This window comes from Macaca fascicularis, chromosome 2, assembly GCF_037993035.2.
Source record: "Macaca fascicularis isolate 582-1 chromosome 2, T2T-MFA8v1.1".
Taxonomy (NCBI): Eukaryota; Metazoa; Chordata; class Mammalia; order Primates; family Cercopithecidae; genus Macaca; species Macaca fascicularis.
Window position 1 is genome coordinate 60,239,137 of NC_088376.1, and position 16,039 is coordinate 60,255,175.

Here is a 16,039-nt window from a genome sequence, read left to right on the forward strand (position 1 = left end):
TTTCATTATGAGCTGTATTTTCAATAATATTTCAATTTTTAATGTTTAATAATTATTAAGCTTGGCATTACACTTAGGTATTTTCATGAAGGATATAACTTTTTGAAAAGATAACTGAGTCAGAAAAAATTACACTTGGAGATGGATGGTCACAAGAAATTCAAACAATCAAATTTCAATTTATACATACAGTTTTACTCAGTGAAAAATGAAATGCCATTCAGGATAAAATGCTGTGATAGAGGTAGAACAGAAACATGATTTCAAAACAAAGAAAAAGAGAAACAATGTGGACATTTCTATATAAAAAAGAGTTAATTTATGTATTAAAAAATAGTGTTAGGTGTTAAACTGCTACGGTATTTTAATCCAGTGGTTACATTTAATGGAGAGATGTAATCCTTTTGTTTTAAAATGTCAATATTTACAATTCAACAGAAATTACAGTCCGGGCAAATGTTAAACTTATGTTAAAAGTGTTGCTGCAACTTAAAATGTTGCAAGGTATTACATAGATTGTTCAAAATTCTTTTAGGGTACACAGGATAAAGTTTGAAGACATACACACTAGACAATACTTTGCTAGCCTAATTTGGTTTACAGTAAGTATCTGACAGTAATAAAATTGCCTTTCTTTGAAGCAGTGCATAGAACAGAGATTGATAAGAAAATAAAAAGTTACCATAGTAATTTAAAGATGGACTGTGAATCAACTGAGACAGTAATAGAAAGTCAAAGGACACTATTGCCTAGCTGGTTGGTAGAGATCAAGGTCTTAAAAATGCAAAAGTGAAAGATTAGAGTCTTCCATTAGAGTCTTTCAACCTCAGCTCTCATTTTAAAATGCACATTTCTTTCATTTAAAAGGGGCCCTTTTACAAGGACCTGAAGCTTCAGCAGGACTGTTGACCACTGGTAGGTTATTGTTTCCCTGGAGATTAGAAGTATTTTGCTGTGGCCTTCATGCTATATTAAATTATTTCCCACTATTTGAGCTGCAAGTTTTGTCAGAGTTATGGAATGTCAGACCATTATTTCCTGATAAACATGTCAAACGAGTTATTATAATAATTATAAAATTGTGTTTTCTTTAAACCTTATTAAAAAGCCATGAATCAGAAAGTATAAAGGTCATTATTTGAGTTCAGAAAAACATTCTTATAGATTGACTCTGCTTTGTCTTAAGGGATCTGGAAAATTACTACATCTCCATTTCTATTATTGATTTCTTGAATAAAAACAGAAAATTCAGATAGTCATTTTAAATACTTTAAACATGCTTTAGTGTGAACCTATGCTAAAAAAAAGTTTCTTTAAATTTCCAATAGCTGTCTAAATTGAACTGCCCTTTCAAAAAGATGTTCAGCCTCAGAAAAGTCCATCTGTATATGTCATAATACACACAGATGAGGAAAGTAACATGAGTACACAGTAGGTATCACAAAAAATTTTTTTTTCATCCAAAAAGTTAACAGAAGTCTTATTAATTAAAAGAACACTGGTCAGAATTTGCCATAATTCAAATACATGATATTTGATTCCTGTTGATTAAAATGTTCAAGTAAGTCTTTTTTTTTTTTTTTTTTTTGAGACGGAGTCTCGCTCTGTCGCCCAGGCTGGAGTGCAGTGGTGCAATCTCGGCTCACTGCTAGCTCCGCCTCCCGGGTTCCCGCCATTCTCCTGCCTCAGCCTCCTGAGTAGCTGGGACTACAGGCGCCCGCCACCACGCCCGGCTAATTTTTTGTATTTTTAGTAGAGACGGGGTTTCACCGTGTTAGCCAGGATAGTCTTGATCTCCTGACCTTGTGATCCGCCGGCCTCGGCCTCCCAAAGTGCTGGGATTACAGGCATAAGCCACCGTGCCCGGCCTCAAGTAAGTTTTATAATGAGGTCTCTAAAGATATAGTGCATATGGTCCAGAATGAATTATAATTTTTAACTAATTTACCACTTTTCATTAATTAATTCATACAGTTTGGTTTATGTGATGGCTAAATTTATGTGTCAACTTGACGGGGCTAATGGGTACCCAGACAGCTGGGAAAGCATTATTTCTGTATGTGTCTGTGAGGTGTTTCTGGAAGAGGCTAGCATTTGAATTAGTGGACTGAGTGAAGAAGATCCACACTCACCATTGTGGGTGGGCATCATCCAATCTATTGGGGATCTGGATAGAATAAAAAGTTGGAGGAAAGATAAATTTGCTCTTTCTTGTTGAGCTGAGACATGCATTCTCTCTTGCCTGTGGACATCAGAGCTCCTGGTTTTGGGGCCTTCAGATTCTGGGACTTACATCCCTCGCCGCAGCTCACCCCCATATCCAGGTTCTCAGGCCTTTGGCCTTGGACTGGGAGTTATATCATTGACTCCCTTAATTTTCTGGCCTTAGGACACAGACTGAATTACACCACCAGTTTTCCTGGTTCTCCAGCTTGCACACAGCATATCATGGAACTTCTCACTCCCCATAATTTCATGAGCCAATTCCCACAGTAAATCTCTTATATGTCTTTATATATCCTATTGGTTCTGTTTCTATGGAGATCCCTGGTGAGTACACCAGTGGCTCTGTATTTTAAGTATACATGGGAAGCAGTAAACTCATTTAAGAACATGCTTTGGTGAAACACTGCCTGATCTTGACCTCAGTTATACCCTTTCTCACCTTATTAGCTTTGTCCTTGGACAATCCAATCAGGTTCTTTGACTCAGTTTCCTCATCTGTAAAATGGCAATAATAGCAGTGGTGGCCTAATAGGATTATTTTGAGGATTGTTAGAGGCAATCCAAGGTGTTGCATAGTAAGCACTGAAAAAATGCTAGTCATTATGATTATTTTTTAAAATACTCAAGAAGTAGGTCAAGATTTGATTCCTCTTGATCCTGAATCAGTAGAGTTTAATGATACATAGAACCAATTTGAAAAGAGGATAACTTTGCATTATTGATTGGAATAGAATGCTACTTCAGAGATTTTCCACTGAAAATTCACAATACAAATAATTACTGAGCATCTTATTCAAATGGAAAATTATATTAAATATTTATTAGTTTGATCACAATTCTACTATATTCATTAACTGAATATTAAATAGATGAAAGACAGTAATATTTTAATCAGAATTAAACTTTGTTGACTATAAAAAGTACCTGAAGTAAATCAGCCTCCATTCTTTCCTCCTTGCCTATGTCCTCCTTTTTTGGACCCCCCACTTCCAATTATAAACTATATTTATAAAAAATTAGAGCCAATATCATAAGTCATGAATTTGTGTACATGGTCCACAAGGAAACAAAGGGCACGGTGTCTGAGTCAAGACCTAGTAGTCCCTCTGCAGTTCAACTAAAACAACTAAAGTCAACTAAAACAAGCTTCCATAATAAACTGGAAGGGGACAGTGAACCAACGAACATAGGAATAAACAGACTAGACACAGACATATATGAGAAAACAATGCTGTAAGATGGTGAAATGGAGATGGAAAAAGTATCAGAGTTTAAACTTAAGACAAAATGTCTAGCTATTGGTGGAGATCAAGACCTTAAAAATGCAAGTGTAAAAGATGATGGAGGAACTTACAGACTTTCCTTTTTGAAACAGAAGTTGATTTCCAGCCAGTGTAAAATAGCGTGTTTTCCACCTTTTGATGAACTTCCATCTGACTTGCTTCTCTTTAAGTTTTCCTTCGATGAGCGGCTGGCCATCTTGATTTACAACTGTTGAAGGTAGCAGAATAATCATGCCATGTATTTTCCATTATTTACTGGGTAAGTGATCAAAAGTCAGAACTGTACAGTGTACCAGAACCCAGTTAGCATATCTGGAAAGTAGGCTAATAAATTATGACTTTGGTTAACCTTTCCTCCTTTGTCCCTAAAAGAATGCACAATTCAGATATGACAATGGAAAACTGTTGAAAGCCCTCATTGACATTTTCAAAAGGAATTGGCTCACACAAAGAGCATCTGGTTAACAGTATTTAAAGTTTTTCTGGATATTTAGCTTTCTGTGCTTAGTTTCTTTGTTTCATGGTGTTCCATTTCTAATGTTGGAATGACCAAATTAATTTGAAATAGTTTGAAATTTTGGCACAAAGTATCTAGTATGCCATAAGCTTCATTTTGATTTTGCCAGTAACTAGGTAATAAAAAACAAATTTCCATGCTTTATGACACATGAACTTCTGGAAATACAGCTTTATAAATAATCATAAACCCAAGTATATTTAGCTATTTGGCAGCAAAAGTCAATGCAGCACTCCAAAAGACATGTTTCCTAAAGCCATAACACTAAGCTGCAAAGGCAAACTTACCCAACTCTTGTACATGCTGTTCTCACTCTCTGGAACACACATACTCTCTTTCCCCTCTCTGTACTCCCATCTTCACCTAGTCAACAACTGATCACTTCACATTTCAACTTGAATGTTGCTTCATTTGGAAAGCCCTCTCCAAATCCAGATGAGGGTGGCTTTCCCCCATAAGTTCTCATGGCACATAGCATGTTCCTTATATAGCAGGGATTATCATTTGTAGATAGATATTAGTGCTTATCTGATTAATATCTTTCTGTCTCATTCAGTTGGAAGCTCCACAAGGGCAGGGTCTTGGCTTTGTTCACTGTTGAATCACCAAGCATCTAACATGGTGCCTGGCAAATAGTAGGAAGTCTATAAATATTTGTTGACTGAATGGACTAATTTTACATTGAAGCAGAGTGTGTATGATTACAAATGATCACAGAATTAGAAGATCCATTGCAATGTCAGAGTTTAGATGCTGAACTGAAGAATTTTATTCCTTTTACAAACAACATAAGATTCACTCTTCAAATTCAGATGAAAGCACCTGATTTCAGCAAGAAGGGGACAATGGAAAGCTCAATCTGTAGTAGGACAATATTTATTTGTATATATTTATCTTCAATTTTCTTTTTTTTTTTTTTTTTTTTGAGACGGAGTCTCACGCTGTTGCCCAGGCTGGAGTGCAGTGGCGCGATCTCGGCTCACTGCAAGCTCCGCCTCCTGGGTTCACGCCATTCTCCTGCCTCAGCCTCCTGAGTAGCTAGGACTACAGGCGCCCGCCACCGCGCCCGGCTAATTTTTTGTATTTTTAGTAGAGACGGGGTTTCACTGTGGTCTCGATCTCCTGACCTTGTGATCCACCCGCCTCGGCCTCCCAAAGTGCTGGGATTACAGGCTTGAGCCACCGCGCCCGGCTATCTTCAATTTTCATAGCACCTTGAAAGCAATAAAATTTGTTCCATCACTTTGGAAAAATTCTGGACAGCGCCTGTTTGACCATATGAACACAACCTGCCCTTTGTACACTACCATTTCTTTTTTCTAATATAGGTCTAATAATTGCCGCACAGGATTGCTCACCTTTACAGAGCATTTTCAGGATAAAAATAATAAAATATATAGTTTTCTTTTCTTTTTTTAGAAAGTCTACTCTGTCACCCAGGCTGGAGTGCAGTGGCAAGATCTCAGCTCACTGCAACCTCTACCTCTCAGGCTCAAGTGATTCCCCTGCCTCAGTCTCCTGAGTAGCTGAGATTGCAGGCAATCGCCACCATGCTCAGCTAAATTTTTGTATTTTCAGTAGAGACGGGGTTTCACCATGTTGGCCAGGCTGGTCTCAAACTCCTGGCCTCAGGTAATCCATCCGCCCCGGCCTCCCAAAGTGCTGGGATTATAGGTGTGAGCCACCATGCCCAGCTGAAATGTAGAGTTTTCATAAGCAAAGTACTATTAAGGCTATTTTTTTTTTTTTTTTGGATAACTATTCAATTGGCTGTTCCATTGTCAACTCCAAATTAAGGCTAAAAACTGGCCAGGCGAGGTGGCTCATTCCTGTAATCCCAGCACTTTGGGAGGCTGAGGTGGGTGGATCCCAGCTATTTGGGAGGTTAGGCAGGAGAATCACTTGAGCCCAGGAGGTGGAGGTTGCAGTGAGCTGAGATCACGTTACTGCACTCCAGGCTGGGCAACAGAGTGAGACTCCATCTCAAAAAACAAACAAACAAACACTGAAAATACGTATCAAATCTATTGTAAGATAGTGATAAGGGCTATGATGAAAATAGAATAGGGAGTAAGTGACTTGGGGACTTGCTGTGCATGCACGCATTTCAGTGGTCAGGAAAGAGCTTAGATGTTCAAGGTGACATTTGATCTGAGACCTCAGTGATGAGACCTCCAATCTTTTGAGAAGCTCTAGTGGAGGTTACTAAGGAGCATAGCAGAGGCAAAGGAAAGCAGGAACTCATGAAGTATAAACTTACAATTAATATAAAAAAAAAATTTCAGAGTTCTGCTTTGCTTTGATAGAAATTGTCTGACATGGAGCATTCTTAAAGCTAGTAATGCTCTTTGCAAATTTAAATTTTCCATAAACATAGTGGTTTCCTTTGTGCAACCACATCTACAGAGACTTCAGTTAAAGCACTTAGGGTACTGTGTCTCCCCCAGGGTTACCTGTTCCTTGAGAGCAGGAACAGCCTTAACACAGTGCCTGCTGGGCTAGAGGCTCAGTAAATGTTTATTAACAGTGCACCGTTGAGTCATAAAGGGTGCAGCAGCCTAGCTGGGATGAGGAAAGAAGGTTTCAAGAGGTGATCCAAGAGGGGAAAAAAGGGGAAAAATAAGTAAAAACAAATAACAAAAACAAAATACCAAAGCTGAAATTAATTTAAAAAATTTTAAAACACCCATTTTTCACATTTTCAAGTGAGAGAACATGGTAATCTAATTGTAATGTTCGAGGATTTTTAATATTAACTCAGAAGATTTAGATTTGAATCTTCTAAACTACAATTTTCTAATCAGCAAGAGAAAATAATAATGCCGCCCCCTCCCCTTTAAAAAGGGATTCTGGGATGTCAAAAATCAAAAGAAAGAAATTTATGTGAGGATACGAGGCAAATAGCAAAGCACAAGGCACTGCTTCTCCTTCACCCCAGTCCCACTTCTAGGAAAGACTTGACTTTACAGTTTGTGATCACTGCTTTCTTGCCATGATTTTTTTTTTTTTTTTTGTCCTAAGACAGGGTGTCACTCTGTCACTCAGGCTGGAGTGCAGTGGTGAGATTTTGGGTTACTGCAACCTTTGCTTCCCAGGCTCAGGTGATCCTCCCACCTCAGCCTCCTGAGTAGCTGGGACCACAGGTGCGCACCACCACACCTGGCTAATTTTTTTTGTACTCTTTGTATAGACAGGGTTTCATCATGTTGCTCAGGCTGGTACCATGGTTTTAATGACAAGATGATTTAATGTAATGCTATTTAATAATGATACATTTTTCCTGTCTCAGTCTTTCATATTTACTCAAAAAACATTTGAAATAATTATGATATCTGAGATGATTTGAAATAATGATTGACTTAGGGAAAATTTAAGTACATAGATCCTTTTGGATTTGACATAGAGGGTTATCTACTTTATTTTTTCTCAAGGCAGATCCAAAGGTTTCACTTGAAGAGTTATGTGTGACCAAAGTTTACAAGGAACACTTGGCAAAATTGTTGGAGTCCTTAAAGACATGGGTGAATGGGATATAATGACTATGATGAGACAGTGAAGACAAAATGATAGGCTTACTAACAACAAAGGATGAAGGACTTCAGAGACAAGCCAGGAAGCAAATACTTTTCACCAGTGAAAATCAGCCCTAGGGGGAAAAAATCAATGGAAACGGTTTTAGGAAGGAAATGTTAGCAGAACTTTAAAGTAGCTGAATGTGAGGCCCCAAATTTAGGTATTAGTCAGTTTCAGAGAAGTCAGTAAAAGCGAGGCAATTTGGAGTTGTGAGATTAATTTTAAAAGAATTTCAAGAAACAAAACAAAATTTTTCTAATATCCCATATCTTAAAAAACTTTTATTTTTTTTGCTATTATATCTAACATATGCATGACTGGGGACGTGTCATTCTAAAGGTCTGTTGCCCATAGTATGTCCTTTGAAGCAAGTGATTTAGGTATGATATCACAGCCTCTTCACAGCTACATCAAGAAACCATTTTTTCTAAGATTATCATATTCCATTTAAAAAATATCATGTGGAGTGATACTATCAGGGTATGATCATGTATCATCTAAAATAATCCTGTTTGCATGTAGAACATAGAGGATATTCAAACACATCCTCACTTTCCAATTAACACATTATTTCATTTAAAGCACCACAATTTGGCCAAGTGTGGTGGCTCATCCCTGTAATCCCAGTGCTTTGGGAGGCCGAGACAGAGGGTTCATTTGAGGCCAGGAGTTGAGACCAGGAGTTTGTGACCAGGCTGAGCAACATAGCGAGACCCTGTCTCTATAAAAAATAAATAAAATAATTAGCTGGGCATGGTGGCATGCACCTGTAGTCCCAGGTACTCAGAGGGGTGGAGGGGTGCAGAGGTAGGGGGATCGCTTGAGCCTCAGAGGTCAAAGGGTGCAGTGAGCTATGATCATGCCACTGCACTCCAGCCTGGGAGACAGAGTGAAATGCCATCTCTTAAAAAAACAAAGCAAAACAAAACACCAAAAACAAAGCATCACAATTTGGTTAGGACATTCTCTACTAACACGGATCTGTTCATTTTTTAAAATATCAACTGGCTATAAAAGCTATGGGTTATTAAATTGAATTTTGTAGTGCAATTGGAACGCAAAGTGTTACTGTGTTTGTCAACTTAAAAGTTTTTCAGAATGCTAATACAAATGTTTATATGTTAATTGTATCCCTTTTCTGCACCAAGTTAAAAGTATTTGTTGCTAAAAAAAATGAATTTTGAAGGGGTTGATCTTATTCAACATGAAGTTGATGAATAAGTATAATAATAACAGGTCTCCCAGAGCTGAGAAGATCCACAGCAGGAAGAATGAAAAATAAAGAATGTTCATCTGCTCATTTATCAACCATCCATCCACCCTATATGTATCTTCAAGCACAGATAAGCTGTAAGGCACTATATTTGGATCTGAGGGGCTATAAAATCACCCTCACAGGGAGCTTTAATTTATTATCTAGGGAAGGTACAGCATTTTACAAATTCTACTGCTCAGTGTAGGGTTTGGCAAGTGCTACCGAGAAGTATAAGCCACGTGTTACAGCATTTGAAGAGCAGAAATTCCACTTCTAGTTGAGACAAGGTGACATGAGAGCTGGGACCCTCATGAAGAAGAGAGAATTTTCCAGATAGAGTGTGGAAAAGGATCAGACGGAATTTTCCAGATAGAGTGGTAGCAAGGTAGGTGTGTGAGGAAAAACACACAAAAGAACCTAAGAAGCTGGAAGAGTCAACGAACTCAGAAACAAGTGTGTAAAGCAGGTGCTCTCGAACAGTCATGGGCTGAGGGTTGAAGGGAGAAGTCAATTCAAGGCTTTCTAGGTGTAAGATCCAGGAAAGAGATTGTGTAACAGTCACAGAGAGGTCATATAGTGGACTTTATGGGAAAGTTTTTCTGAAGCCCCATTAGAAAGGACTAAGAAGGGGCCTAGAGCCTGTGAGGGTCCAGCCCAGGCATGAAGCCTCATGGGCCCCAGATAGGATCGGTGATGTGTCATGCAGGGTCTTGGCAGGAAACAGATGGCATCTCAGGCTGAGCAATTGAGGAGAGTTAATAGAGTTAACAGATTATTTACTTAGAAGTGGGCAAGGTGTAGGAAAAGCGCCATGGTATTCTGGGGCCAGTAACCATGCAGGCCTAACATCCCTCCGCCTGAAGAGGAAAGGGTAGAGAACAGTTAGGACTCAGTGGGAGACCGGTATGGAGAGCACCATTTGATGACAGCTGTGGCCTGGAATAGAGGACACTGTCGACCCTCAGTGTCCCAGCAGGGAGGCAGCCAGCAAATCAATAACTCAACCTCACTCTCCTGCCTTCCTCTGCTTACAGGTGTCCCCAGTCATGGAAGGTACCTGAACACCAGAGCTAAAGGAGCCTATTGAAACAATCGCTACATGGCAGCCTGTGGGACATGCAGCTGGGCAGAAGAGATGGAGAACAGAAGCAATCAGGCACAGATTATATATCAAATTCATCAAAGTTCAGATATATGAGGGAACTTCAAAAGCTCATTAAAAAATGGAATTAGAAGATAAAAATAAAAAGTGGAAACTATTTCTCAACATAAGCTCCATCGAGTTCAAGACACTTTGGTAAGCCATTTAGTCCGTCATTAAAGAGCTAAGGTCCTGGAAATTTAACCATGTCGATGCAGTCTTTTTAACATTATTAACTGAAGCAAAATAAGTGCTCTTTGAAGATTTTTTAAGATTAGGAAAGAAAAAGTCAGAAGGAGCCAAATCAGGACTGTAAGGTGGATGCCTAATAATTTTCCATGGAAACTCTCACAAAATCGCCCTTGTTTGATGAGAAGAACAAGCAGGAGCGTTGTTGTAGTGGACAAGGACTCTCTAGTAAAGCTTTCCTGTGTGTTTGTCTCTTTTCTTTTCCCTCCCTTCCTCCTCCCTCCCTCCCTCCCTCCCTCCCTCCCTCCTTCCTTCCTTCCTCCCTCCCTCCCTCCCTCCCTCCCTCCCTTCCTTCCTTCCTTCCTTCCTTCCTTCCTTCCTTCCTTCCTTCCTTCCTTCCCTTCCTCTTTCTTTCCTTCTTTCTTTCTTTCTTTCTCTTTCTTTCTTTCTTTTCTTTCTTTCTTTCTTTCTTTCTTTCTTTTTCTTTCTTTCTTTCTTTCTTTCTCTCTTTTTCTTTCTCTTTCTTTCCTTCCTTCCTTTCTTTCTCTTTCTTTCTTTCCTTTCTTTTTTCCTTCCTTCCTTCCTTCCTTCCTTCCTTCCTTCCTTCCTTCCTTCCTTCCTTCCTTCTTTTTCTTTCCTTCTCTCTCTCTCTCTTTCTCCCCTTCTTTTTATTCAGGGTCTCACTCTGTCACCCAAGCTGGAGTGCAGTGACACAATCATGGCTCACTGCAGCCTCCACCTCCTGGGCTCAAGCAATTTTCTCACCTTGGACTCCCTAGTAGCTGGGACCACAGGCACGTGTCACCACATCTGGCTGGTTTTTAAATTTTTTATTTTTGTAGAAATGGGGTTTGGCCATGTTGCCCATGGTCCTCAAACTCCTGGGCTCAAGCAATCTGCCCATCTCAGCTTCCCAAAGTACTAGGATTACAGGCATGAGCCCCTATGCCCAGCCCCAGGTGTTTTTCTGCTAAAACTTTTGCTAGCTTTCTCAAAACACTCTCATAATAAGCAGATGTTGTCATTCTTTGGCCCTTTAGAAAGACAACAAGCAAAATGTCTCAAGCATCCCAAAACACTTGCCATGACCTTTCCTCTTGACAGATCTGCTTTTGTTTTGACTAGACCAAAGTATTTATGCCTACAACTTGCCAGTGTGCAGGTAGTTTGTACTACAGACATGGTGGTGATTGCCTTGTTATGGAGGAAGGGTAGAAAGGCGTTAAAGGGGGAAAACTCCTAAAGGGTCCAAAGAATAGAGAAAAATCCTTTTATGTCCTGGTGGTGGAATTGACTAGAAATGAATGAGATGCCTCCAGTGGTTTCTTCTCAGTTAATAAGAGAATTTAGCATTCATGTTATTCTTGTCATGGAAGACTGAGTTCCACTTTTTATTAACACCCTTTGCCATTCATTGATTCTCCCATTCTTCTATTCAAAATGCCTTTATGGTTACCACACACTAGGCACATGCCAGGTAAAGGGGATATAAACACAAATATGGCAGTCTCAATCATTGAGATGCAGAGAAATGCAGTAAGCAAGTGAGTACAGAGTGGGATAAGTACCAGGCTAGATCCGTGCACAGGGTCTAACTGGAACACACTGAGAGACACTTATTCTAAACTGGGGCATACAAAGCAGAAAAGTTTCCTAGAGTAGATGCTGTATGGGCTGAATTCTCAGGGACAAGTTGCAGCTATGAAGACAAAGGGAGGAAGATCATTGAGTCAAAAAAAGAAATAAAAAAGAAAAAAAGTTCATAGCAAAGGACCAAAGCTGAGGAAGGGAGGCATAAAATGTATTCTGGGAACCGTAACTAATTCTGCGAGGAAGCAGGGTGGGAGAGAAGAGGCAAGAGATGAAGTGTGAGAATCAGAGAGACCAATCCTAAAGAGCCTTGGGCACCACGCAGAGTGGAATGTAATACTTTGTAATGTGACATAATGAAAAAAATCTTGTGTAGTCACAGACCTCTTTTATTTCAAGAGCACAAGAGTTCAATAATTCACTCTCTATCTTGTTTTAAGATTTGTTGCAATTCTGAATGTCTTTAACCAATTATAATTTATTCAATCAGTGTGCTGAACGCCATGTTTACTCTTTATTATAATAGATCACATGAGACTGTACCAATGACTTTGTCTAGTGTAGGCCTATGGTTTATACAGTAAGAGCATTGTCTTTGGAGGCAGACCTCAGTGGAAGTCCAGAATCTGCCACTTACCAGCTGACTGATCCAGGACAAGCTATTTGACGTCACTGAGCTTCCCTTTCCTACTCCCTAGAGTTATACTTAACACAACACAAATGGCTGTGGGGGTTTTCTACTCAAGCCATGCATCCCCGAGAGGATTACATGCACCATAAATGAAGGCACATAAAAGTGCCACAACAGTTGACAGTGGTCTTGCTTAGCTGAGACCTGGTCACAATAACGGATCAATAAATAGTAGCTACTGTCATCATGATGGACATCATGGATCAATGTAAATTATAATAATCCTTTTATTGTGATGAACAGGTGGTTTTAGAAATACCATGTCCTAATGGCCTATATAAAAGTGTGAGGAACACTAAGAGAATTCAGAGTAAGAGAGGGACTCCTGCAGTCTTTGAACTTGGACCTTTAATAAAAATGGAGGTATGAAAGGCAATTCGAAGTGTCTCAAATGGAAGGCGAACTCTCTCTGTCTCTCTCTCTCTCTCTTTGTGTGTGTGTGTGTGTTTTAAAGACAGGGTCTCCTTTGTTGCTCAGGCTGGAATACGGTGGCTTGATCATAGTTTACTGGAACCTTGAACTCCTGGGATCAAGCTATTCTTCTGTCTCAGCCTCCCAAGTGGCTAGGACTACAGGTGCACACCATCACACCTGGATAATTTTAAAATTTTTTTTGTAGAGATGGGGTCTTACCATGCTGCCCAGGCTTGTCTTGAACTTTTGATCTCAAGTGAGCCTCCCATTTCTGCCTCCCAAAGTGTTGGGATTATAAGCATGAGCCACTGCATCTGGCCCTCTTCTGTTTTTGAGTAACTCATCTATGTATTCATTGAAACTGCCATTTACAAGCCAAACCAATAATAGATTGAGGTGCATTGGGTGAATTTCCTGTTATCTGTGGTTGCTTCCTTTTCTTCCCAGACTTTCTGCTTGTTTCTGCTTGTTCTTGTGACAGTCTTGAAGGAATGACGATAGACAATAACCTCCACATAACTACTGTTCATATGGCACACTGACTTTCATCCAGACTCAAAAATTACTCATACTATGTGCTTTTTGGCTTATGCCACTTTTGTCTTGAAAGTATTGCATTGTGCATAAATAACTCATATTTTAGACCGTCATGAGTTTAATTTGTGATATTTGAATTTCTAGACACTCTTTTCTGATTGTTAAAGATAAATGCCTTCAAAAGAAAACATATTCTGGAAGAAAAAATAATAAACCCCAGGCCGGGCACGGTGGTTCACACCTGTAATCGCAGCACTTTGGAAGGCTGAGGTGGGCGCATTGCCTGAGCTCAGGAGTTCAAGACCAGCCTGGGTAACACAGCGAAATTCTGTCTCTGCTAAAATACAAAAAATTAGCGGGGCGTGGTGGTGTGCACCTGTAGTCCCAGCTACTCGGGAGGCTGAGGCAGGAAAATTGCTTGAATCTTGCAGTGAGCCAAAATCATGCCACTGCACATCAGCCTGGTGACATAGCAAGACTCCATTTCAAAAAAAAAAAAAAAAAAATATATATGTAATGATTGACATATATAAACATCAATATATAGATATATAGATATTGACATATAAATTGACCTCAAATTCTTAGTTTTTAAGTAAGAACTGAGAAAAAATATAGCATGTCATTTTATCCTCCTTGAAAACACTGCTTCTGGGAATTATGACTCCCATACAGTCTACGGGGAATTTCTTTGTGTGTATTTGAAGTTTCAAATTTACTTCAATCTTCTTCCATGGTTTTACTGATTTTTTTTCTTTGGTGTGTGTGTCAGTTCTAAAAAAGCAAACTATAATTCCGGAGGATATGCATAAAGAGGGCTAGAAGCATTAAATGAAGGGGTCGTAGGAGCCACATTTAGTAGACTGAGTGTCTGTGGTTTTTGAAATTGCTAAGCATCATAACAAATGGCATGTTTCTTATGAATCTCCAGGCAGCGTTTGAGAGTGCAATATTTCTCTACTGGCAGTGAATAAACCAGGAGGCATGATCCTCACTGATTTTGTAACATCCTACACAATACTGTGGGGACCAAAATTGGACAGACAAACTAAGTTTGACAGCAGCCCTTTGAGGGCACTGCCACGTGTGACTGAATGGCTTCCTTTCTAAGTAATTTCATACTCATCAAAACATATGCTTCTCTGACCAATTACTGATGTACTGATGCAAAAAAGCTTCAGAAACACGGTGTTGTAAGTGTTTACGGCTATGTTTCCTGAACTGTGTTGTAAGAACCACCTATATCAGAATTATCTGCCGGCTTGTTAAAATGCACATTTCCAGGAACCACCCTAAACCCACCGAATCAAAATTTTGGGATAGGGTGAGAAGCCTTACATGTTAAACAAGGTTCACAGGTGATTCTTAGGTTGCTCAAAAACTTATAGGAAATAATTAGTATCTTTATGGTAGATGACAGTAATAGGTTATATGATATACGAAAGAGTAAAACTGCAAAACCAATTGTAGGGAGAAAATGATGAACTTTTAATAAAATTAAAGACAAGAATGGCAGTATAAGTTTAGATTCATGTTCTTGGTTTCAATCAACAGGGTTACAGAAAAAATATTCAGAATTAGTGTTTGTGGAATTTTGCTATTTATTGTGTTAATAGTGAAACAAAAATTCTAAGGGCACTTTCCAAGATGGTAACCTGTTTAGTAGTTCTGAGCAGTACGTGTCTTTATGAGAAACTTATCAAAGAAGATTTGCCCAGGACTGCTGTGCCATGACTGACAGAGACCAGTAGGAAAAGATCAGGAGAGTGGCAATGAAGAAGACAATTTTTTTTTTTTTTTTGAGACAGGATCTTACTCTGTCACCCAGGTGGGAATGCAGTGGCATGATCTCAGCTCACTGCAACATCTGGCTCCCAGATTCAAATGATTCTCTTGTCTCAGCCCTGCAAGTACCTGGGACTACAGGCATGTGCCACCACAGGCTAATTTTTGTATTTTTTGTAGAGACGGGGTTACGTCATGTTGCTCAGGCTGATCTCCAACTCCTGGGATCTAGCCATCCACCCACCTGGGCCTCCCAAAATGCTGGGATTACAGGTGTGAGCCACTGTGCCTGGCTGATCATTGTTTAATTGTAGGATTAACTTTTAGTAAGAAAGGGTTTCACACATATCCCATGTTTGTCCTACTGAGTCTCATTAATAAGATTGCGTGGATAGATATTATTGATGGGATCTGGCCTTAGGACTTTAGTTTTAAACACTGAGCACTTTCCCATACTGCCTGGACATTGTAGAGTTTGCCTGGGGATGGAAAAAATACATCTGACAAGCTTGTGCCCCTCTGTGATAAGGAGGGCCAACTTGTTTGGGTTGTACCATTCGAGCACATTGTAACCATTGTCCCACCTGCCTGTGAATTCTTGTATTCTGGAACATTTTAAGGTGTTAAACTGCTTTCATGGAATTTTTATTTTTTTATTTTTTATTTTTATTTTATTTTATTATTATTTTTTGAGACGGAGTCTTACTCTGTCACCAAGGCTGGAGTGCAGCCGGGTGATCTCGGCTCACTGCAAACTCCGCCTCCCTGGTTCACACCATTCTCCTGCCTTGGCCTCCCGAGTAGCTGGGACTACAGGCGCCCACCACCATGCCCGGCT

At 39.6% G+C, this 16,039-nt stretch overlaps 1 protein-coding gene across 8 annotated transcripts in view; it reads right to left on the bottom strand.

The window, feature by feature from the left end:
• Positions 1-16,039, bottom strand: part of VEPH1 (ventricular zone expressed PH domain containing 1) — a 266,231-nt gene that overhangs the window by 28,738 nt on the left and 221,454 nt on the right. For 5 of the 8 annotated variants that reach the window (XR_012430819.1, XM_005546203.4, XM_045386724.2 and 2 more), the window contains one exon: positions 3,581-3,717. Coding sequence is in view for 5 of the 8 variants with exons in the window: in XM_005546203.4 (XP_005546260.3) it covers positions 3,581-3,717 (137 nt within the window). In the remaining 3 variants the exon portion in view is untranslated. Of the gene's footprint in view, positions 1-3,580; positions 3,718-16,039 lie in introns of those variants that run through there. The other 3 variants (XM_074031312.1, XM_074031310.1, XM_005546208.5) reach the window with 1 other exon arrangement.